Here is a 26,611-nt window from a genome sequence, read left to right as displayed (position 1 = left end):
CAGCTGTCCTACATTTTATTGGGTGGCTTTTTTTTTTTTTTTTTTTTTTTTTCGGTACGCAGGCCTCTCACTGTTGTGGCCTCTCCCGTTGCGGAGCACAGGCTCCGGAGGCGCAGGCTCAGTGGCCATGGCTCACGGGCCCAGCCGCTCTGCGGCATGTGGGATCTTCCCGGACTGGGGCACGAACCCGCGTCCCCTGCATCGGCAGGTGGACTCTCAACCACTGCACCACCAGGGAAGCCCTATTGGGTGGCTTTTTAAAAGATACCGAGACAAGGTCACAGCAACTTAGAAGTGGCTAAAAATATAGATGAAACAACTGGAAGGTGAAACAAAACCACAATAGTAAAAGAGAGAAGAAAAAAAATGGGGGGGAAGGCCTTGCTGTGGAGGGTGGGGCCTAAGCAGGGGTGGGGTTTGGGTGGTGGGTGGGGCCTATACTTAGCACCCACAGGGCTGGAAAAGGCCCTGGGGGGTGTGGGGTGTGGAGCTTAGGCTCAACAGACAGAAGGGGCCCAGATGGGTCTCCTCCCTCTGGTCTCAGAGGGTGGGGGACCAGCCTGGGTGCTCAGCAGGTTTCCTGGGCTCGAGTGGGTGGGGCAGACGTCCTCTGCTCCTCTCCCACTACTCAGGTCCTGGAGGGCCCCTCCCACCTGCCTGTCTTGTAGATTGTGATGTAATTTCAGGAAGGGACTAAAGAAATTATCAAAACTTTCCCAATATTTTTGAAAATGACACATTTACACAGAATAGAAATTGTCAATCATTCAGCCTTTACTTGTCAGCATCTGGCTCACACTCTTCCCCAGTGTACTGAGTGAGGCTCAGCTATGAAGGCACAGCTATTTTAGCTCAACATGAGACATTCTGATGGGCAATAGTCACTTCACACTTACCTGCAGGGTTGTTCAAGGTTCATTAGGCTGCAGTTTGAAATCTTCTACAGATTATCTGTGATATGTGTTGTAGTGTATTCATTCCTTTTTATTGATTGGCAGTCTTCTGCTGTATGGGTATGCCAGAGTTTGCTTAACTATTCATCTATTGCTGGACGTGTGGGTGGAACCTAGTTTTTGGCTATTATTAATAAAGTTACACTGAACATTTGTGTACAACTCTTTGTCCGAACATATGCTTTCAAGTTTCAGCAAATTTGAAAAATTTTTAAGTTTCTGCCATGAGGAGATAATATTTTCAATTTTGAGATTGGCAATATTTTTAAAAATTGTGAGTTTTGATGAGTATGCATTGGGGGTAATGAGGACTCTTTAAACATGAGCAAACTGGGCCTATGGAGTGGTACAACTCTTTTCAAGGGCACCTTGATAGTACGTTAGAAAATAAAAATATATGCTTATCCTTTGTTCCTGAAATTCTCACAATTTGCTGAACTATTGGGAAAATTACCTTCTTCCTGCCTCTGTTCCTCATAAGTGTAAGGAGAATAATACATGATATATATCTCATACGGTTAGTATGTTAGTCATAGGATTATAGTAAGCATTAAAGTAATTAATTCATGAAAAATGTTTGCCATACCAAAAACTTCTCACTTCTTATTTTTAGGATAACTTATAGGAATTTCTTCTTCAAAACTATCTTGTTAAATATATAGGGAATATATGTTTAAGGGTGTTCACTACAATAACATTGTTATAATGAAACATTGGAGATAATCCAAATGGCCTTCATAAGGGATTATTAAATCAATTATGGTACATCTTAGGAGGTAACATACAGAAAGGATGGATGTGGGTGCTGGAGAAGAATGGCTCATTCTAAATACTGCCTCAGTCCTTCCTACTTGTGAAGCTTGGTCCATTCCTTAGTCAATCGCTGTTCAACCATAAAAATGATGATAATAATACCCACCTTATAAAAGCTTTTGTAAGGAATCAGTGTAAGTTGCTTAGAAGAAAACCAAGGCAGAGGGAGCATCCCATAAATCCATAAATTGTAGTATCACCATGGCATATATGCACCTGTTATAAGAATAAGGCAGGTCTGCATGTGTTACCACAGGATACTCATTAGAGAAAAGTGTTATTTTTTTCCCCTGTAGATATTGTATGATGGAGGCAGGTAAAATATCCACTTCTATATTTTTAGACTTGGGTGTAAGTGTTCATATGTGTCAAGTACTACTTTATTCTCTAATTATAGGAAGGGAACAATAGTTTTTTAAAAATTTTATTGAAGTATAGTTGACTTACAATGTTGTGTTAGCTTCTGGAGTACAACAAAGTGATTTAGTAATACATATGTATATTCTTTTTTCAAATTTTTCATTATGGTTGATCACAGGATATTGAATATAGTTTAGGAAGGGAACAATAGTTAAGCATATTTTAAGTTTCTAATTCAGCTTTAAAAATTCTCATTACAAATGAAAATTTTAATATGTAAAATTAACTCAACAGTAAAGAATAAAAATCAAAGTTAAAAGAAACTTCTTGGTCTTTGAGTACTTTATTTGAATTTGTGAATTTAAGAAACATGTTATATATTTGTGTACACAGGGAATAACAAAAGTTAAATGTTCTATTGGAAAGACTACTGTGACTGGCAATATTGAGTGATTGTCATTTTATAATATTCCTTTTACACTGAAAGCCTTAACATGAAAAGACAAAAATAGGAATGGTTATGCTAACAAATGCACGTTGTTTTCCATGCCGCTAAGTCTCCTTAGGAGCAAGAACTCCATATACAGGTTGTCCAAAAGATATTCAAATAATTTTATGAAATAAATGAACTTGCAGCCTTACTCAGATTTTAAAAAGAAGTTGGTTTTCCTTCATGTGGAAAAACCAAAAACAGAGCAAATGTGCATGCAAAGATAAATAAAAACACTGGCTACATCTCAGAAAAGGTGACAGTCTGTCTTTCACACTAATTTATGTACGGTATAATAAGTAACCACTAAATGTAGTAGCAGGGGGAAATTTGGCTGGAATTGTTCCTTTTACAAGGCGCAACCACACTTCCTGCCCATAATTTAATTCTAATAAGGCATCCCCAGTCAAAACCCTATCACAGCTTATCTCACTGTTAATACTTTCAGACTCAAATGCAAGCTTGTCTACTCCATCAACCACTAAAAATCCAGATATATGAGCACTAAATGACTCAATGGTGTACTTAAAAACATACACCCCAAGATAGGGGATTCTGAATTTTCCAGTTCTTGGAGTATATGAGGCTCCATAGTTGACATCCAAGTTATTAAATAAGATAGGACCAGGTGTAGTCATTCCATATGTATGAGATGCAAAAAATGCCACCATAGGTGCATATCTGTAAGATCCTTTTGAAAAATCTGTTAGCGGAAAAAAATGGAAAGAGTTAATTTTCATGTTTTGATCTTGTTCTGTTTATATCTTTATCATTTTATCTCGGTAACAAAAAGCGTTAGTAGAAGAAAAACGGTCATTCATCAGACTTAACAAGGGCATATGTGTCTGGGTGTTTCCCCCTTTTCTTGCCTGAACTACCCAAAATTGCTTAGCCTCTCTGAGACTGTTTCTCCATTTAGATCAGGATAGAATGATAGTAACACTCAATACCTCATAGAAATGCCTCAGAGATTAATTTGCATGTTGCTTTGATCTCTCCAGAGATGAAGGAATTCAAAGCACTCTATGATTATTATGGTATGTCAGAATGTTTTAAAGCCTCTTGCAGGAATTAAAGCTGACATGATGCAGAAACAATTTTTCCAGCACCTTGTCAAACAGTTTCTAGAGGCTAAAACAGAAACCCAATGAAATTGTATGCACTGTCGAGAAGTAGACAAAAGCGATCTTCTATGTAATTAATGCCAAATGTACTTACAAAGGCTGAGATTTAAAAACAGACTAAAAAATTTACTCTTTATTATGCAGCACACTATTAAGAAAAGCCTGATCTGCAACATATTTTTTGCTGTCATTTTAAAGAGAATATATCTTAAGCCCTGCACACATTTTCTTGTATAAAAATCAGAAATGGTACGCTCTGGAAGTAAATCTATAGCAACCAATACTTATGAAAGTAAATGGGCAAAAAAGGCATCTTGTTTTATTCAATACATCTGAGCATGTCCTAACAGCCCTTAGCCAGTCAAAATGACACTATGAACTTGACCTTCATAGAAGACATACTGCTATTCACTTATTATGGCTTCATTTAAAGGATCAGATCTGATATGAATCAAAGATGTATTCTTTAACAACTTGTTTGAGGAGAAAAAGTTTATACTAGTTCGACATATATATATGTATATATATATATACATATATATGTGTTTTCTTTTAAGATGCACTAGGAAAAAAATAAGTTGGGGGGGAATTTTCAATAAACTGCCTCTATTATACTAATATTGAAAATTTCAACTAGTGTATATCAATGAGTTTACCTGACAAAATCATGTATGTTATTCAATTAATTTGAGAAGTAAAAGGAATTAATCCTCAAGTGAGTCCAGATTAAGCAGGTCTAAACATTCATAAACAGTTCAGAAAATGTTTTTATGACATTGAGCAAATCCAAGGACGTGTGTACTTTCTTACCTGGAGCTAAAGCATTTTCTTCCACCACCTTGACAGTACAGTTGTCACCAGTAAAAGGATGTCGGCAAGCACAGATAAAGCTAGTTCTTCCATTTATACATGTGCCCCCATTCTGGCATGGGGATCTACTACAGTCTGAATACTCCTCTGTTACTGAAAAAGAATCAAGAGAAAAGAGGGTAAAAGTGACCTATTTTCCTGTTGATCTCAAATCATAGTTTGCAGCAGAATTAGAAATAAGGAAAATGCATTCCCAGGCCCAGGACACCCACCAATGTAATCATGGGACTTCATGCAAATCTCTGAACTACCTGAGCTGCTTCTTCTGAAGCCCTTTCCTGCTTTTTGGAAGTGGGACTAATTCTGTGATTCACTGCATTTATGTGTGATAAATATTAAGATTTTGATCAACTGTAGAACAGATAGACTATCTGGATGCACAATCATGTATATTTGGAACCAGTACATGACAAAAGTAATATTTCAAATCATTGGAGAAAAAAAAAGTCTGTTCAATAAATGGTGCTAAGCTAATTGGATATCCATAAAAATATAAATTCCATGTGTGCAAAAATACTAAATGTGAAAAAAACATATATGATTGCATTACAATCAAATAAAAGGAATATCTTTGTTGAGCTTTAAAATTTTGGAAAGCTCTTTCAACACAAACAAAATAAACAAAACCCAGAGGCCATAAAAGAAAAATCCTGACATTTGACCACCTAAGAATTAAAACTCATTTGCAATGAAAACCACCCATTATTGAATTTCAAAGTGCCAGATTAAGAGAAACTATTTTTTTAACAGCTACAACAATCTAATGACTAATTATAGCAAATGAAAAGTTGTGACTAATCCAAAAGAAAAAGTATGTAACCCTGTAAAAATAGTGAAAAGTGGGCAAATAATATGAACTGGCAAATCATTGAACAAAAACTACAAAGGCTCATTAAAATTTTCAGAACTTGTTCAACCTCACTACTAATTAAGGAATAACAAATTACCAGCAACAACATTTTATCAGGTGGCAACATTTAAAAACAAAATAATCATGCAATATGAAGGAAAATGGGCATTCTCATACAATGTTGGTTAGAGCTTATATTGTTGGAACCTTCGAATAGGACAATTTGACCATATTTGACAGAATTAAAAAGGTTCATGTGCTTTGGAGCCAGAAATTTCTCCTGGCCAGAATATATATTCCAGATACCCTTGCATATGTATACAAAGATAATTATTCAAGAAAGTTCTTTATGATATTACTTGCACTAGTGAAAAATTGTAGGACACCTACATGACCACTGATGAGGGACTTATTAAATGAATTATAGTATCTTTTCATCAAGGAATATTAGACAGCAGTAAAAGAGTGGGGTAAATCCCCAATATGTCTGATTTGCTGAAGACGGCAAGTTTCAGTTCACTCATTAGATATAGAATAATTTCAGTTATTTAGGAAGCCTCAAATTGTGAATATGGTTATAAACATAATTCATAATTATGTGGAGAGAAAAGGTTGGAAGAATACATTACTAGCCACAGTTTCCACTATGGCTCCACCTTGTGGAAATAGTGTAAACAGTTTACAATTCACTCATTTCAAGTCATGGTCACTGATGATTTTTAAATTTAGGGTTATTTTAACATTTGTCTCAAGAGTGAGATCTAGAAATATTTTAAATAATTCTACCTCATATTTAATAATTCTAATTCATATAAAATGTGACCAAACTGCATGCCTATATAATTAGAATTAAAAAAATTTTTTTGAAGTGTAGTTGATTTACAGTGTTATGTTATTAGTTTCAGGTGTACAATATAATGATGCAATATTTTAACAAACTATACTCCATTTAAAGTTATGATAAAATATTGACTATATTCCCATTTTGAGAAAAATATTTAATGGATCAGTGTCAAGTACAGAGCCTTACAACATACAACCAAAGATTGGTTGGCACTGATTTGTCAGTTGAAACTATTTGTATTTCATTATACAACCAGCTACAAATCTACTTTTGTATATCATCTGACTCATATTTTTTTATTTTATTACTAAAATACTTTAAAAATGGTTAGATACTTTATAATAAGTTCCTGTACATATTTGTGCTCAATAGGCAATTTCTTCTTGAATTAACAGCAAAAATCAGACTCCAATACATCATTTTCTTTTTGACATATTTCCTCATCCCTTTTTATAGAATTAATTGTATGCATTCTCTTATTTGTTGTCTGATGCTCTGAAGTTCTGTTGAATTTATCATACCCTACTGTAATTGCTCACTTGTCCTTACTTCCAATGAGTGTGGGCTTTTGTGAGGTGAGGGCTCAGGTCCTCCATTTCTTAAACTTTGTGTCATTATTGACTAGCACAGTGCCTGACATATAGATGTGCTAAGTTGTCTTTTTAAAAATGAATAAACAAATCAATGGAAGATGGAGTAGATGACCTCATCCTTAATCTAATACTATTATCCCTTCATCACAGTTTCTCAAACATCATGTAGAGTTTGATGCTATGATGTCACTGGCATGTTTTTCTAGAGACATAGAATTATTTCAAGCAAACTTTCCACAACTTCTACCTTGGGCTTCCATAACCTCTTAAACTCCTTCCAGTCCATTTATTTTCTTTGTTGGAGATCGTACAATTAGTTAAGTTATGCCAACTCAACATTCTACTATCTTGTGCAAAGAGCATAACTAATCTTTTAATATTCATTTCCCTGCTCTGAATATGACTAAAATTCTTTTACCACTGTCTTAGAATGTTTCATAAGTTTCAATTTGTTCTGGTCTTTGCTTTCTGTGCCCTTATATGTGCTCAAGTTACACTTTTCTATTAATCCTACTTCCATATTTCATAAATATTCATGTTAAATTTGAACTGATTGAAGAGCTCCTTACATTTTCAAAGCACTGTCTTTGCCAATATTTACCATTCTTTATATTAATTACTTGCTTAATGTCTGAACTCCGTGAGAAGAGGGATTGCGTTGAATTTACCACTCTGTCCACTCAACCTTTCTTGGCGCTCATTCAGCACTTATTCAATAGGTATTTGATGAATAAAATGAAAGGGCACTTTATATTGATGTCTTCTATTTTTATTTATAGTACCCCTAACATGTCATATATAATATGTTTTACGTAACATAATGTTTTACTTTTCTTATTTAAATTATTTTTAAATTTGTAAAGCTTAGTTCTATTTTAGCATCAGTATTTTATTTTTTTATTTCTTCATTTAAACAGTAACGTTGTAGAGGGCAGATAACTCTGATCCCTGCTTAGGGCAGAATGGAGTTTACAACAGGTTAGTGAGGAGACCTATCACTGCCTCTGGGTGAGTTTTGTCATACACAGAGGAAAACATTATACAAATCCACCAGTATCTGCTCTAGATCTGTATCCACACAACATTTGAACTTTTCTTTATCTTTCATCCTGATGCCAATGCTCTCTAACATGTTTTCACACTCATACCAATGGATACATTAATTTTCAATGCTATTCTGTTGCATCATTTATCAAAATTATACCTATCAAATAATACTTATCCTTCCATTGCTCTAAAAATACTTCATATGTCCCTTTCAACAACTTCTAGAAATGTGAACAGTTGTTTATATTAAATTTTCAAATTCATTGCTCTAATCACTCATATTCTGTTCATTGGTGTATAGACAGATGGCAATATTGTTTCCAACCATCTTTACTACTTTTCCTTCAATTGTCAGTTTTAATTTTTGTTCTTCTTTTTAAATCGCCTCTGTTGTTCTTGATATTGTTTCTGGGATCTTTTTTCTCAACCTTTCAAATATAATTTAAAGCTCATTTAATCATATCAGCAATCTTTACCAAATGAAGTAGCCCTGGCCCAGATGATTTACTATAACCCTTGTCACTAAACTATTTTCATTTATCTTAAGCCATGACTCAGAAAATTTAATGTTTTTTATTTGATATTATCATCTGTTTTGCCTTTTTCTCATAATCTTCAATCAAAAGAAGTATTAAAAATGGCAAATATATTGAAATATGCTCAACAATGTTAGTCATTAGGAAAATGCAAAATAAAATCACAATTAGATACAGTAATACACTTATTAAAATGGTAAAATAAACAAAATTGACAGTGTCAAGTGCTGACAAGGTTGTGGAGCAATTAGAATTCTCATACATTACTCGTGGAAATAGCAAGTGATTAGCCTGTCCTTATAAAGTTAAAACTGTACTTATCTTACAACCAAGTTATGCTCCTGGTACATATTAACTCAAGAAAAATCAAAACATATGTGTACACAAAAAGCTTTATGTGAATGTTTATAACACCTTTATTCAGAATCACCTCAAACTGAAAACAGCCAACATATCCTTCAACTACTAAATGGGTAAACAAACTGTAGTACAGCCATACAAAATGGACTACTACTTGGTAATGAAGAGGAATACATGCAACAACATGGATGGATCTCAAACATATTATACTAAGTGAAAGAAGCCAGACTCAAAAGCTTACACACAGTGTATGATTTAATTTAAAAGATACTCTGAAAAAAAAAGATACTCTGGAAAAGATAAAAGGGTAAGGGAAGAAAACAGATCACTGGTTGCCAGTGGCTGGGAGTGGAGGTAGGGTTTGACTACAAAATTACATAAGAGAATTTTGGGGGGTGATGGAACTGTTCTTCATCTTCATTGTTGTGGTGATTGCATGACTACACATCTGTCAGAATTCATAGACTGCACATCAAAAACAGTGAATTGAACTCTGTAAATTATACCATAAAAAAACAAACCTCTCCCCAATATTTTTACTTCTATTATTTTGTTTGCACAGGTCTCCTACATCACTATGTCTTTTTGTCTTTTTCTTTTTCTTAAAGACTTTGAGTTCAGAGAATCACGCACTTTCCTTGTTCTGATGGTTCTGATTACTCCTTCCCCAACCCCCGTGCTCTCTTCAAATAAAGGAAATCTCCATGTTTCTGTCTTCAGTTCTCTTCTTTTTCTCTAGCTACCTAATTCGCTTCTTTGCCCTCAAATATCACCTCTGCGCAATAATTTCCACTTTTTACCTACAAACTCTCTTTTGGTTCCAGACCTACATTTGTAAATGACTTCTGGACATTTCCACAGGGATAAGAGATCTTTAAACTCACGTATCACAGAATAAACTTCTCTTCCTGTGTACAACTGTACTTCCTCCTTAACCTTCCTATTTCCATTAATGGAATGACCAACTTCCCAACACTGATGCTTTATTTAAACTTTGGTGTTATTCTTTATTCTAAGAGTTTGTATTTTCAATTAGCTGTTTTCTACTAAATATATATTCACTTTTAACTAACATTCCTAGTTTCCATTTTGTTCCTTTATCACTATTTGAAGTCTTAATCTATTCAAGCCAGGGCTGCTGTAATAATTTTCTAACTGATCTGTGGAAGAACTCAAAATAAATCTTAATAATGTACATACAAGATGATGTCATACTCCTGCTCAAAAATGTTTAATTGTTACCAACAGGATGAATTTAAACATATTATACTCAACACAGTGTGTAAATGGTTGATTGAATAAATGCTCAGCCCAAAGCTACCTCTTCCATGAGATTTGCCCAAACATCCAGTTCTCAATAAGACATGAAACTCTTATGATAATGATCTCCTATAACATTCATTTAGTGCTTAGTATATGCTGTGGCATGTTTCTTTTCTTTCACATTCAAAACAGCTTTATAACAACATAGTGTTCAAGAGCACATGGAAAAAATTTTAAAACATAAAACATAACAACCAAATATCACATTACTCTATAGGTACATCTTCTACTGTCAACTTTTGTTACAACAAAATAACAAAGTTTCCGTTATATCCCCAGTTGCCTGCAGAAGTCACTATTTTTCCCACAGTTGAAGCCTATCCCACCATCTTATTTAATAATACTGCACTTGGCTCCCAACACACTCAGCACATCCCACAAAACTCTGCTTCTCTAACTTTCTCTGCCTTTTCTTTTATGCATAATATTTATCTCCTTTTAACATAGTATGTAATTTACATTTTTACTTTTTTTTCTCTATCCTTGCTAGCGTGTAAACTCCAAGAAGATAGAAAATTTTTAAAATGTTATGATGTATCCAAAGCATCTATAACAATACCTGATTTTATTGGCACAATATTTATGCTGATGCCTCTCAAATCTAAATATCCATGAAAATTTTTAAATTTAACGCTTGCTGAGGATTATAAAGCCTAGAAAAGAGTTCTTAAAGGACTGTTGATTAGCTATAAAAATTGATTTCCTTTTTTGTAAAAGTTAGATGTGTATTTTAATTCCTATATGACTCTGGCACAGTGACACACAATAACTTTCTTTCACTGACTTCTTTAGCTGTCCAAACACTGTGTAATAATTTTTCTGGTAATTTGTTCGAGAGGTGAAGAGACTTGAGTTTTCATTAATCCATAGTATCAACAAAGTGCCATGTGATATTTTCCCCTAAAACAATGATATTCAAAATAAACAGCTTTGAATAATTCAAATTAAATTTATAATAAAATACTTATTATTTCCATTCAGATCCACTTTGAGGCTGTGTATAGTAAAACTGGCAATTACAACTTTTAGGGTATGTTTTTCAAATTTCATACATAGTTAATATACAGCAGAGCTATATTTTTATGCTGCAATTTTTTTGTCAAGATGTGAGTATCATGTCCACTCAGACTGCTGTGCCACATGGTCACAATCTGTGATTTAATAATCCCAGCACATTCTTTTTCATGTTTGATAATCAGTACAGCACAAAATAATACTATCATGTGCAATTTTGAACTTATAGTGTTGTCAGGGACTGGTGGAAAGACATCTATTCAGTGTATTTAATTACAGACCAGTTAATAATCAAATTTGGTGTCAAATCTTTGGTGTCAAAGAAACAGTCTATTGTTGAGAAATAGCTCCTGTGATTCTTGTTAGAAAACGAATCCTAGCATATGCAGTGACTATGTAAATGGAACCTGGTATCCTGTCCCATTTCCTTTTTATTGTCAGACCATGTGTCATAAATTTTGGTTCAGATGTGAGTGTCAAGTGCATGAGTTTCTGACTGTTCACCTTAGGTACCATGGTCACTTTATTGCAAGACATAAAGCAGGAAAGGATTGTCAAATTTGTCAGCATCCTCTCTTCAACTGTCATCCTTCCATACAAAGGGGCATCCTCTGGAAAACTAGGGGAGTCTTTTCTTCTCCCAGGGAACAATGAACAAAAACTAGTTCATTTAATATTCTTTTCAATACTGATATGTTTTATTGACACAAACTGGGGAGGCTGTCCACAGAAGACAGGTTTGCTAACCAACTCTGACACAAAGAATATCTTTAATATCATGAGCAGAAAAGAGTCAATATAACAGGCCTGAGACTGCTGCCTTTAGAAAGGCTGACTTGCAAGGATTTTCCCTTGATCTATGCCTGGGAACTTGGCTTGTCTCTATTCTCCAACTATTTAAAAAGTGTCTTTTGCAGTGCCCTGACTCTTCGGACAAGCTATATGGTTTATGCTGAACATCTACTTTCCTTTTAGAGTATGGAGTTTTGGTATGTGCTCAACAGAGGGTGCCTATGTAACCAGCCCTATTATGGAGTGAATGTTTGTGTCCCCCACAAACTCATAGGTGGAATTCCTAACTCCCCAGGTGATGGTACTAGGAGGTGGGGCCTGTGGGAGGTATTTAGGTCATTTAGGTATTTAGGGTGGCACCTTCATGAATAGGATTACTGCCCTTTTAAAAGGGACCCCCAGAGAACTCTCTCACTCCTTCCCTTTCTGCCATGTGAGAATAAAACAAGAAGTTGACAGTCTGCAATCCAGAAGAGGGCTCTCATCAGAACCTGACCATGCCGGCCTGATCTCAAAACTGTGAGAAGTGAATTTCTCTTGACTATAAGCTACCTTATCTATGGTACATTGTTATAGCAGTGTGAGCTCCAGTAAAACCCTTGAGATCTTAATATCTGATGGTCTTCTCTGGGCAGAAAAATTGCACACATGTGACTGCATTTTTTGGTGACTGGAAAACAGAACACATAGAAGTACACCCCCTCATGGGAGGGAGAGAGCATAAGAAAGCCTATGCATGGATTTCTCCAGACTCCACCTGGGTCTTTCCCCTTGCTGATCCTATCATCTATTATTTCACTATAATAATCCTTAGCTGTGTGTATAACTAAATGCTGAGTCCCATGAATGCTTCTAGCATAGCAAGCTTGTGTGTCATTTTGGATACCTTACAAAACACATCGTAAACTCAATTCAAGTAGCTAACCTTCAAAATTTAATTAGCTTATCTTCAATATTTTGTATAGAAGTCAACTTATTCTGAGGTATATGTGAGAACCTTTATTTTTTATGATATGGAAAAGCATATAAAGAGCTGAAATACCTTGGAAAAAACTCTTATTAAAACGTTTGTGGATTTTTTTAGTGCTTGTCAGTACCCATGCATTTTTACACATTTAAGCCTTTATATTTTTAATCCTGTTCTTTTCGATTTATTATGTGGTAAGCATAAGCTCTTTTATCAACATATGCTGAGTTTAAAACACAGTGACCTAAATTAAAGATGGAACAATGGAATACCATGAGCATTTAAATTATGTTGCTACATGGAAATAATTACATATCAAATATTAAGTGAAAATTTTAGAAAAAATAATATATAAACAGTGAATATAGCTGAGAAAATTGTATCATGTAGTCATAACTACCTCAATAATACACTGTATGAAAGTTGATTTCTTTGATTCTCAAAATTTGTAAGGTAGATATGTTATTCTAATTTTATAAATGAGGAAAGTAAGTTTTAGGAAAATAAATGACTTTTACAAATAAACACATTGCTAGGCAGGACTTAAACTTTGTTTCCCTGATTCCAAGTCCAGTGCTTCTTAGTCATCACAACTGCCTCTATGCTGTGTCACAAAATTTAGAAATGGTTTTAAAGTGATGTAAAATATTCACTAGGTTCTTATTTTTTCTTTTAAATTGCTCATATTCACAGAAATGATAATTTTAAAAGTTGTATTTGGTATACTGCCAAATCTGTTACAGAATGTAGTCTTAAGAAGAGTAGTTAAAGTGACAGTGGTGAATAAAAGAGGTTTATTAAAGAGAGTTAAATATACTTGGTAAATACTGGAGGAACGGTTAAAATAAAAAGTCAGTGGTCTCACGAGCAGAAGGCGCATCCTCAGCCACGCTGCTGACATTGTTACAATAATTCAATTCAGGATTCAGCTCCTCTTGCAAGGCAAGCAGCCAAACCCACTCTGCAGGGACAAATCTGCCAATTGCTCCACAAACAAATCTTCAAAGAGGAAATAAAATCCTCTTGGTGTCTACTGGACTATTGTTTAGAAACAAATCAAATATTTAGGGATTCAACCAGAACAGTTTATCAGAATTGGCCTGAGAGGAATCATAATTAGCATAACTGAATGTGGGAATGGCTCCGAAGAAAGTGATATGGAAGAGAACTCTGAATGTTACCTCCTACTGCATCAGCTCAAAGAAGATATGGTGAACAACTGATGCCAACTTTCAATGACAACTGCCCACTGGCCATGAACACAGAAAAGCTAAACTGAAAAGTAGCCCTTTTACTTCCTTCTGGTCAATGCAGAAACAAGTGGTAATATTTGGATCTTCAAGAAAGCAAACTCCCTGGGAATATCAACTCTGGCCATACGGAATATTCAGATATGGCCAGACTCTGAGATAGATAGGATTCGTCAAACACAAGAAGAGGGGCTTCCCTGGTGGCGCAGTGGTTGAGAATCCGCCTGCCGATACAGGGGACACGGGTTCGTGCCCCAGTCTGGGAAGATCCCACATGCCGCGGAGCGGCTGGGCCCATGAGCCATGGCCGCTGAGCTTGCGCATCCAGAGCCTGTGCTCCACAACGGGAGAGGCCGCAACAGGAGAGGCCACAACAGTGAGAGGCCCTCACAAACAAACAAACAAAACACAAGCAGAAGGAAGAGAAAGGCAGGTGAATAGACTTCACAATCTACTTCAGTACAGTAGTTGAGCGGAGCCCTGAGTCCAACAGACCAGGAGTCAGGCTCCATCACTTACTAGTTGCATGACCTTAGGCAGGATACCTTAGTTCATCTCTCTGAGGGTTAGTTTACTCACCTTCAAAATAAGAATAATGATAGCTACCTCATAGATATTAAATGAAAGAACATATGTAGTAAAATTTGTACTGTGCCTGGGATGTAGTAAGTGTTAATAAATGATATCCACTATTACATCATTATAGTATTACTATTATTAGGCTTCAAAGGAGGTTATCAGTTATTAAAATTAAGATTAAACAGAAAGAGACTCACAGACATAGGAAACAAACTTATGGTTACCAAAGGGGAAAGGGGGAGGGAGGAGGGATAAATGAGGAGTTTGGGATTAACATATACACACTACTCTATATAAAACAGACAAACAACAAGGACCTACTGTGTAGCACAGGGAACTCTACTCAACATTTTGTAATAACCTATAAGGGAAAAGAATCTAAAAAAGAACATATATGTATAACCGTATAACTGAATCACTCTGCTGTACACCTGAAACTAACACTATATTATAAATTGACTATACTTCAATTTAAAAAAAGGAAAAAAAAAGATTAAATTTTAAAACTATGTTTCTGTGGTTTTTCTTTCTACAGACTGCATTTATTCTGCAAATGATAGTGGCTATAATCTGAATAATATTATTGTGAGATTTGTAAAATCGTGATAAATTACCTTCTGGTGTTAGGTAGGGAAGTAATGTGGCTAGACAGTATTTACAGTATCGTAGCAAAGGTCAAAGGAAACACAGCCGAATTTTAACTAGTGTGTCAGTGTGTCTCACAGTTGGTATCAAAGGAAGTAGTTTATTTTGCAATTGGTTTATTCTTAGAGGAGAATGTAGCCTGAGTCCACTGGTTTCATTATCTTGCATAGACGTTACCTGCTCAGCTGTTCAATGAATACCATCAGTTTTATGACCCATAGAAGCAGAGCCGGCTTAATGAGCACGCATATCTACGCATCCACTTGAAAGGGCCTCACACATTTTTGTTGCTGCGTACAGTGAATATCTTCCCCACATATGAAATTAGGCCAATATACCTTTATTGCCCTGACGTCATTATGGGTTATCTTTACAAAGATAAAATAAAGAACTTTTAATTAATTATTAACTTGAGGCCTATAAACATTCTACTTAGAGTAAACAAAGGAACAAGAAACAATTTATCAAGGCATCATTAAAAAAAAGAGAATCAGTACTAAGTTAATTATTAGCCCATTAAGCCCAATATTGAGTCAACTTGATATAAATATCTCAATGCAATTTTTATAAGCTCCTAACATGCATTCTTTATACTCTAAAAGTTTATTAGTCCTTATGTTCTATTGAGTCTCTTAACTCAATTAATTTTGAAGCTATTTAAATTTATACTTACTGTATAGATACGGGTATTTTTTGGTTTAAGGAATAAAAAATGACCCAGTTTGCCTGGTGTATGATCACACATCCTGTAGAGTTTAACTGAAACTCATTTGCAGTGTCCACAGGAGGACCAAGGATTAAAGTAGTATGGGGAAAGAACTCAATATTTTTCCTAAAATGATTATTGTAAGAACATCTTGTACTGAAATACTACTTTTCTCTTGGAAACATGTAAGCCTAAATAATTTGTTCTGTGGTCCCACATGGTAAGATTAGTCCGCCTGGGTCAGATTAATTTGGAAGGAGTCATAAATAAATACAATAGTTTAAATAGTCAAGAGACACCTCAACTTTGGATTATTCTGTGATTTTTCATATTATCTAAACATTCAGAGATTAAACATGAAGGGTCATATTAAGCTAGGATAATGATTACCCTTTTGTAATGAAAAAGCAATAAAATTCAAAATTCACCCAAATGAGTGTATATTTTAACAGCAGACTCATATGAGAGGTTCACTGTCATTTCTTTTAATAAGAGTCCGTAGCTATTCTTTTCATTATGGAAAGATTATTTAATATTACTCATATGCCAGACATCTTAATAAAACACTTCTTACATACAGAGAGACTATTAAGTAGTTTATATGCGCTACACTAAATTCCTCTTTCTTCCCAAATGTATGCTTCTCTGGTGTTTACAACATCTGTCAATGGTACTTCTACCCTCTCATTTCCCAAATGCAAAACCGCAGAATATTCTAGATCTCTCCCCTCCCCAGGTGCTGTGTATTCAGGCTGTGAAAAGCTCATGTTTTTTTTTTACAGCAATCCAGTCTGCAACATATTTCTACTAATGAGCTCAGAAAAATACCTACTGCAATCCCATCTCATAAAAGGAAGAAGCCGAGACCCAGAGAGGGGAATTAGTCAAGGCTACACAGAAACATACGAAATAACTAGGACCAGAATCATGATTTGTTGTTCCTTAGACCATTAATTTTCCCACAATCTTTCTGTTTCTGTTGACATTACTTTCATGACACTATTCATACCCATCTCCTCTGATTCAACTACCTCTTCCTAAGATCTGACTCTCACTGATCTTGCCAATCGTGTCCTAACTGGTATCTCTGATTTCTTCTTTGTAGTCATGCTACACACTACTGCTAGCTTCGTGCTTCTGAGACACAGTTCTCACCATACCCAGTGCTCTGCTTGAAATTTTCAAAGACCACTCTTTACAAAATCATGTCTGCATGCCTTGAATGTATCTCCCCAAAATTTATATGTTGATATCGTAACTTCCAGAGTTGCTGATATTAGGAGGTGGGGCCTTTGGAGGTGCTTAGGAGATAAGGATGGAGCCCTCATGAATGGGATTAGTGTTCTTATAAAAGAGACCCCCCAGAGCTCCCTCACCCCTTCTGCCATGTGAGGACACAGCATGCAATTACTGGAGCCAAGTGAACCAGGAGGAGGGCCCTCACCAGAATGTGACTATGTTGGTGCCCTGATTTTGGACTTTCCAGTCTCTAAAACGTCGAGAAATAAATTTCTGTTGTTTCTAAGCTACCCAGTCTGTGGCATTTTGTTAAAGCAGCCCAAAGGGACTAAGATACTTAGCTCATCATTCAAGGCCTTCTGTGATCTGCCCAAACTGAATACCTGCTCACTGTACCTTCACTCAGCCAGACAGTCATTCAACAGATATTTCACTGAGTTCCTGTTGCATACTGACACTTTGCCAGGTAACACCAAAATGAATAGGATACAATCTGGTCTTACTCATCAGGGAGCTCATTGTCTAATAGCTTCCTTTAATTACACATGTAAAGAAAAATGTTCTACAAGGGCAAACTTGATTGTTTTATAGGGGTCTTGTCAGAAAAAAAGTTAAGAAATATGGAGAAAAATATTTATACTATAAACAGTTGTTTTGTATTGATGCCTGCTTTATATAGGATAAAATCAGATTCAAATAATATATCAGAGATCTTTGAATTTCTTAACTATTTACTCAAGCTTAAGTAAGTGCTCTTTATTTCTTATGGTCTTGCTAAACCATACAGACCTACTAAATACCACTTAAATAGGAAGAGAGATTAAAAGTTCTTTTTTAACAATAGCTTACCAGGAAGTAGAATGTTGTCTGTGTTTCTTTGGGTCCGGCCCATCAGGACAGGGGTCAGATTCACTGTTGGTTTCTTAAGTGTATTGGGTTTCTTCAGCAATGGTTTTATTTGCTTCTGTGACTTGACAATATTTGCAAGACTACCAGACAATGATTGATTTATATACCGAGTTAAATTAGATAGGGCAATTTGAGTTTTTATTTCAATCACTGATTCCACAGATTCTGTCAGACCTTTCTGAAGAAGCTGAATATCTGGTAGGGAACCTTTTATCCTCTTGGGTATGGTAGCATTCAGTTCTGATATACTTGTAGAAGCATCATGACATATTGTTAAAGCTTCATAGAGAGTCTTGTTAAGTAAAGATAAATTAATGGAAAGATGAATGGATTTTGCTTCCAGTGCTTTAAATCTGGAATTTAGTACCTGTAGTTGTAGATCCTGGTCTCTCTCATTTGTAGCTACAAAGCCTTTTTTTAGTGAAACATAATAAGGTATGAGCGTCTTGGTCACTTTAGACTCAATGCCTTGCAACCGAGTTTCAAAATTTTTGGAAACTTTTGTGGCTGAGAGTATTTCTTCCTCCAAATGACTCATATTTTGCTGGTATTTTATCACTTGGGAACTGGTTTCATTGATCATTTGAGAAATCTTTTGAAAGTTGGACAGACTTAGTTTTTCATCTTTAGGAATATATGAAAGGGCCTTGGCAACTTGCAGAACAAAGTTATATCTCTGATTGTCATTGACCAAAATCTCAATAGAATCATTCAAACGTTGGAATTGAGAAATAAATGTCAAAATAGTTTCCATATTTTGGGTGCATTTGTGATGGACCTCAGGATTATACTTTGTTGTATTTAAAGTCTCTTTTAGCACGTAGTTATCTTGAATGAAGTCAATGGCATTATTTATAATAGTTATTGTCTTATTTAGACCATCTTCCATTTCTAAAGCATGTTCATTGATACGTCTGTCTAAGGAATCCCCACGACTCTGTACTTCGTTTCTAAGTAAGTTGTATCTTTTTGTAAGTTCTTTGATAAGCAAATTTAGACTGCTAACAGCAGTAATCAACTTTTCCACTTTTTTCTTTGTAGCTACTACTTCTTTTGGTTGCTCATATGTCACTGTCTCTCTAAAGGATGCTCCCTGCTCGAGCAAGGGTTGAAGAATCTCCATATCATAAGTCAAATCATTTAGTTGCTCATTCATTTTATCCATCTTATTGTCCATTGGAAAGAGAACCTCAACCAATGTTTGGTTTAAAACTTGTAAATTCTCTTCTGTGTCCTTAATTTGAAATTTAAAATCATCTCTGCATTTGGATAACATGTCTTCACATTCCTCCCTGACAGATTCTTTCTCCATCTCCAAAGCAAGGGTGAGATTGTTAATCTTGCTGTCTTGGGTGTGCAAATCATCGAACATATGCAGCAGCATCAAACCCTGCTTCTTTATAGTCTCATGTAGAGTAGACATGTATTCAGTGACGTTATTGCTAACTGATCCAGCGGCTGGAGCACTCTTCTGATTTGATACTTGTTCAGTTGATAAAAGATGCTCCTGCACGTCCTTCATTTTAGAAAGGGTCTTGTTGAGGGATTCATGATACAGAATGCTCCTTGAGCGCTCCTGTTCTAGAGCACCTTCTAAATGAGTCTGCTTTGCTTCTAGTTCTTTAATAGGCTTCTCACATGTAAAAGTCATTTCTTGTCTTACATTCACAATGCGATTTTTTAGATCCAGTATATCAGTCGAAGTGGGCCTATTTTCTTGCATTAAAACAGACTTTTGCTGGACTGCTACTGAAACCATGGTTTCATTAACTTGTCGAATTATCTGTCTGGTGTTTTCAAGGTCCTCTGAGAGAGTTGATACAGTCTTGAAGAGCTGCGCTATGGTCTCCTGCATGTCATTTTGAAAAATTTTAAATTGTTCTCTTACTATATCTTTCACCAGATCATTAATGCTTTTGGATTTTAGACCTGGAGAAAGAAACAATAAACAGCAATAAATGATACATGATTTTAATAATGTAAACTTTAGATAGCTCTAAAAAGATAAAAGTTTGAGACTAAACATTAATGACATGAAATAATAAAAATATCTCTTGACTACATTTACTTTTGAAATTAAAAAAAAATTACTAGAGTTCATATAAGGTGGTCACACTCTTAACTGATAAGTCTGAGGGAAAAAATCAGTTGCCGGGAACATGCTAGAATCATAGAACTAAGCTTCTCTGGACAAAGGCATAAAGGAACTACTACCGACTTCAGTTAATACACCCTTGTATGCAATGATTCTAGCCTTAGTCTTGTATGAAAATAAATGGTTTGGGGCTTTCTGCCTTACTAAATAATACCTGATGTTAGCTCATGACTGTTTATTAGGTTTCTAGTACAGTTGACCCTTGAACAATGCAGGGATTGGAGTGCCGACCCTCTGCACAGCTAAAACTCCACATATAATTTATAGCTGGCCCTCCGTTATATCCAAGGTTCCTCTGAATCCACAGTTCCACATCCTTAGATTCAACCAACCAACTGTGGATTGTGTAGTGCTGTAGTATTTACCATTGAAAAAAGTCTGCTTATGTAAGTGGACCCAGGAGGTTCAAACCTATGTTGATCAAGGGTCAACTGTAATTAGGTTTCAGAACTTGTGTTTCAAGCTTATAAAATTTAATATATTGACTGCAGAGATGAAATTTAATGAGGTTCCCAGAGGAGGAACAATATGAAGTAATAATCACAAGATTCAACAATAGTTCATGATAACAATAAAATAAAAATAATGAGAGGTTTAAGGATCACAAAACTAAGTCAAATGACAGAAATTTAAGATACACATTGACTCTCATAATATGACATTAATTTTTAGGTGATTTTACTTATTTATTTTTAGTTTTATAATTATTTTTTTAAATATTTCTATTGAAATATAGTTGATTTACAATATCATGACATTAATTCTTAACAAAAAGAGGAGAGGAAACTTGCCACTAATGAAGCACATACTAGTATCTCCCCTTTAGAAAGAATAGACTGATCATGGGCCAGAATTATGGATAGTTATAAACGTAGCATTAGAAAAAAAAAAAGGAAAAAGAAAAAAAGGGTCTTGAACTATTCAGAGCTACTTAGAACAGGAAATAAATATTCAAACATGTAAAAACATAGAAACAATCCTGTTACATACAAAAACAAAACGGGAAAAATAAAACATTCTTGAGGCATATTTATAGTACATGGCAATGAAACAGATATAAATGGAAGATATGTTCATTCAAACATGTAGCCAATGTAGCCAATGTCTATAAGGTAAAATACAGGCAACATAATACAAAGCATTTTAATCAGGAAGGTCTGTACAATGGGGTATTGTGAAGTAAGTTATGGCTACTATGAAGTCTATTCAAGAAAGATGATTATAGGATAAAAATACATAGTCTCTACATGTCTCTATTTTGTAAGCAAGTTTAAAAAAGTATTTAAGTTGCTTGAGAGACCTCCATAAAACATATTGTGAAAGAGCAACTATACCAAATAGAATGATGTATTGCTTGAGGGTCTTGATACTAATTAATGTGGCACAAAGACAAAGCTGTGAATGGATAAATATTTCCTTGGAAATCCTAGACCTTAAAGATGCATGTTTTTAATTGATCTTTAGGGTCTAGGATTTCCAGAGTACAAAAATTTATTTTACATTTCTAAACTTAGTGGCAACTGATATAAACTTAAAAGTCTAAAAACTATAAGTAAGTGAAAATCAACTTGTATGTAATAGAAAAAAATAATAAAAGCATGTGAAGTATGAAATAGTAATTAGTGACACACAGCACCAAAGTACTAAGGAAAGGCTTAGAAAAGATTATATAGCTGCAGTTAAGATAAATTATACTGAAACAGTTCTAACTTTTGCATTTACTAACATGAATAATCATACCAAGAAAAGTTTTGAAGTATTTTTATTTTCTAAATTTTCTTTTTTTTTTTTTTTTTTTTTGGTGGTATGCGGGCTTCTCACTGCTTTGGCCTCCCCCATTGCGGAGCACAGGCTCCGGATGCGCAGGCTCAGTGGCCATGGCTCACGGGCCCAAGGCAAGAGAGAACTCTAAATCCCTTCTTGTTCTAGCCCAGGGTTTTGAGGAAATTGGAGGAAATAAGATAGGAGAGGCCATAGTGACCTAGGATTGGAACCTTTCTGCCCTTTTGGCTTGCAGACTGCCTCCTGTCCCAGAGAAGCTGAGAAATCCATGAAGCTGAGATTCTGAAGGACCCAGCTTAGGTTCTTCCACCTACACCTAAATTCCCTTCCTTTACCAGGGGCAGCCTTAGTTCCCATGGCCCTGAAACACATACACATTTTTCCCCTTCTTTTCCCAGCATCCACTAGCCCCCCAAAGCAGCCAGTGCATCCTTACAAGTGGAAGAACTATGCCAGCTCCCTTAAGTTTCTTAGAAATGAGGTTCTTTCTCTGTGTAGTTTTCCCCATGGAGCAGTAGTGAAGATGTTTCATTGCCTTGAGGCTGGGAAACCATTTCTCCAGGCTTCTTCCCCCCTCCCCTGCTCCTGTTAGGAACAGGATTGGCCTTAGCTTCTGGGCCTATCTGCTGCCTTCCTTCTACTTTCTATTAGCTCTTCTGCTTTCCTTTGAGCTCTGTTGGGCTTAGGGAATCTTAGTTTTTATTTCCCAGCTCTTCATTTTTTAATTCTGATCTTTTTTTTTAAGGGGGGGTATCTTTTTTTCTTTTTTGGCTTCTAAGAAAGGATTTGCCTTTTTTCCCCTTTCTTCCTCTCCCAACATAACAATCGTGGTAACAGAATGCAACTGCTGATTTACCGATGTATTTAATGTAAGTAAAAAAGGAGAAAAAAAACCCAAAAACCTTCAATGGAAAACTACATTGGGCAAAGGGTAAAAATCACAGCAGTGTCTGAAAAGGAATCAAACACATTATTAGCTTAAAAGCTTGTTTCAGGAAAACAAGCTTTTCAGATAATATTTCTATAATTTGTTACTAAAGAAACAACAGTGCAAGAATCTGATTTTGCAAAGATACATAAAAGTGCTTTATGTCAATATATGAGTGTGCACATCATTTTAACTCTATTTGATTCTGTTTCATGTGACTCATGTGCTTCTACTTCCTAAATGATTTGATATTGTATTTGGTAACAACAGATATATTTGATTATCAGACACCTGGGCATGTCCCTTCTGTGGTTGTGAATGCATGGCCTATTCATAAGATTCAGATACTTCTTAAGGTGTTGGGGCATTTGATTTTGAACAGTTTCGCTGGCTACTAGCAGATGAAGCACTGCTTCTCAACTTGGATGTAGAGTAAGCGAGAGAAGGGGTGGTGGTTTTAGGAAAAGACAGTGCCTTGGGTGTGAATTTAGTTTTTGTTTCCTATATAAACATTCATTAACTGCAAGCCATCTGGTTCTCATAATTGATTGTGCTCAGTACATGATTAATGTGTTCTGTTGAAGAGGGAATACTGTTGTTGTTGCTATGAGTGTGTATTTTTTCCCATGTCAGGGTCAGAATTTTTGTTAGTAGGTTCACAAAAAGCTGTTGACAGGCCTAATTCACTCAGGTTATGATAACCAAATTTTGCTGAACAAATTTCATTACTGTGGTTATAGTCAATTACGTACTGTTCTTATTTGAATTCTTTCTCATGCTCACTTCAGGGAAAATATATTCCTCTCTCAGGCTTGCCATGGGTAAGTTTTAGCCATAGGGAGCATGCCAGAAATGTAGGATGGAGTCTTTCAGTTGGTTAATAGCACCAGTAATTTGCATGATTAAAAAAAATCATGACTGCTCTGTACTGGTAAAGGATATAGAAATCACCTTTTTATTTCTTTTACCTGTGAACCACATAAAATAGAGAAAAAATAACTTGGGAGTGATAGAAATGGGGTGTACAGTGAGTATGTTTTATGTATAAAACAAAGTGAAAGGGACCAATAATCCTGAAACTTGGGAACAAACAATAAGCCCAGTGAATTGAGATGCGCCTAGTAACCAAAATACTTGTCTAGAATATCTGTGCGCTACCTGAAACCTCTGCCAAATTAACTCCCCCTGATCCATTATCTATCAGTTGAGATGGTTTTTCTTTGCAGAAACCTTCCCTGAAGTCTAAGACTGGATTTATTGAAACTATCAAGGGGTCCCACTGTATTGTACATAACACTACCATGGCAATTTCTCACTATATATTCAGCATAAATCTCTCTGGTAGGCAGATAAATGCTGCCCCACGTAAGATGTTCACACCCTAATGCCCTTAACCTGTGAATATGTTACCTTCCATGGCACAAGGGCCTGGACATATGTGATTAAGGTTAAGAACCTTGAAATGAGGAGATTATCCCGGATTAACCAGATGGGTCCAATGTAATCATATGGGTCCTTAAAAAGGAAGAAGAAGGCAAAAGAGTGGGCCTGAGAGCCGCCATGAGGGCTCACCAAGGCCACAAGCCAAGAAATGCAGTGGCTTCCAGAAGCTGGGAAAAAGCCAGCTTACCGTCATCCAGAAAATGGAATCTCAATCCTACAACCGCAAGAAAATGAATTCTGACAACTCAAATTAGCAGGAAATGGATCATCCTGTAGATCCTCCAGAAAGGAACACAGCCTGCTATTTTAAGAGCACAAAATTCAGGCAAAACTGACTCACATTTCTCTGAATAACAAGCTGATATGTTTTAGAATATATTTCATTGATTATATTCCATGAGCGAGATACTCTCTGGGATAATAATGCACTTTAGATTTATCCTCAATATCTTCATCAACATTAAGATAACCATGGATCTAGCTGTTCCTGATAATCATCCCTTAACCTCCTCTTTATCTTGAGCTGCGAACCACAGTTGAAGCAGATTAAGTATGGCTCATTTTAACTATAAAGGAATACAAGTTAGACTGTAACTAGGTACATAATGTCAATAAGTCAGATGAAATATTCAGTCAAAAAGTTGACTATATTAGTAAAAAATATTTAGATGCTTCAAGTTATTTCAGAAATTGAGGGATTTAAAAGTATCTTATTCAAAAAAAATCTTAGACTTCTCTATCACCCAATCTAAAGCAAAGATCCCAAAATGATGTGAGAAAAGATAAATGAGTCGTTTGTTATTTATCTCAACTGAATGAATAATTTATTTTCCTTTTACCTTTTAGAAAAGATTGAAATTCCCTGCCTTTATCTTCATTGATTTTCCCTTCTAGTGAGGAGTATGTGTTCTTTATATCACTCACGGCCAAAGAAATATTGTCAATCTTCTTCTGCAGAAGGGTCAGTTTCATTGCCTGGTAGTTCATCTGGTCAGTCATTTTTTGTGTCACTGCTGCATATAGAAGAAGAGAAAATGGGAAACGTTTAAAAATACATATTTAAAAACCACTCAGATTTCATGATAGATTGAAAGGTAATTCAAATAAGCCATGTTTGCACTTCATATTTGAAAATATAGATTATATGCACTTACCAAATGGCATCCTGAATTTTATACTAATATTTAGGGGTAGAAATTTGTAAAAAGCATTCTAATATCTTAGATTTCTAAAATGTTTTAACTTTGTCCAGGATTTTCAGTCTCTCTTTTGCTAACCTTAAAGAGTTGTTGTTAAACTTTCAACAGATGAGGAAATTGAGGGTCAGAAAACTGAAATACCTTGCTGGAGGTTACAAAGCTAATGCTTTATCTTCTGCTTTCAAATCCAATGCTCCAGCATTAAATAGATGTAACCATATATATATATACACACACATATGTATATATAGTACATGTATATATGTAGTTTGTATCTATATTCTGAGAATTTTATTCTTTACTGAGATATTCTTTAGAGAGATAAAGAGATTCAGAATTTGGTTAGAATCACTTTATAAAGCAATGATACTTTCCATGCCATTACACATGCGTTTCAATAATTCAAGGAGGACTTTATGGTATCTTGTGAAAATACTGAATTTCAGTCCCTTAAAACAATTTGAGTACAGATCCTAAGCTATATTCACCTGCATTCTTAAAGAGATCCCCTTAAATCAGATTTCTCAATTTGAGTGCCTTATTTTGTATGACTAGATATATGCCAAGCATAGCGAGATGTTTTTAGCAGTAACCAACTTTATGTTTCTAAGAGATGAGGTTAAGTCTAAAAGGAATGGTAAAATATTTATGATTAGAAAGATGAGAAAATACGTAACATGCCAACTTTAGATCAACACGAGGTTCTTGATTCTGAGCCACATTCTTTGCCCTAGTCAGTGAGCAATACCCCTTAGTGATCTCTTATCAACAAAGGGAAGGGAGCCTTCTTAGCTCCCTTAAAATGATCCAGTCCGCCCATCCATGTCAAGGTTCTTCCAT

At 35.4% G+C, this 26,611-nt stretch overlaps 1 protein-coding gene across 1 annotated transcript in view; it reads right to left on the bottom strand.

Annotated features, from left to right (window-relative positions):
- Positions 1–2,897: 2,897 nt before the first annotated feature.
- The window catches only part of MMRN1 (multimerin 1), a 59,887-nt gene continuing 36,173 nt past the window's right edge, over positions 2,898–26,611 (bottom strand). Inside the window, exons 5-8 of the mRNA XM_060094661.1 lie at positions 25,412–25,585; positions 18,205–20,193; positions 4,551–4,697; positions 2,898–3,319 (exon numbers count right to left, since the gene is read on the bottom strand). Of these exons, the coding sequence (XP_059950644.1) occupies positions 2,898–3,319; positions 4,551–4,697; positions 18,205–20,193; positions 25,412–25,585 (2,732 nt within the window). The remainder of the gene's footprint in view (positions 3,320–4,550; positions 4,698–18,204; positions 20,194–25,411; positions 25,586–26,611) is intronic.

This window comes from Mesoplodon densirostris, chromosome 1 (genome assembly GCF_025265405.1).
Source record: "Mesoplodon densirostris isolate mMesDen1 chromosome 1, mMesDen1 primary haplotype, whole genome shotgun sequence".
Lineage (NCBI taxonomy): Eukaryota > Metazoa > Chordata > Mammalia > Artiodactyla > Ziphiidae > Mesoplodon > Mesoplodon densirostris.
The sequence above is the reverse complement of the archived record's forward strand: the minus strand, read 5'-3'. Positions and strand labels throughout refer to the sequence as shown.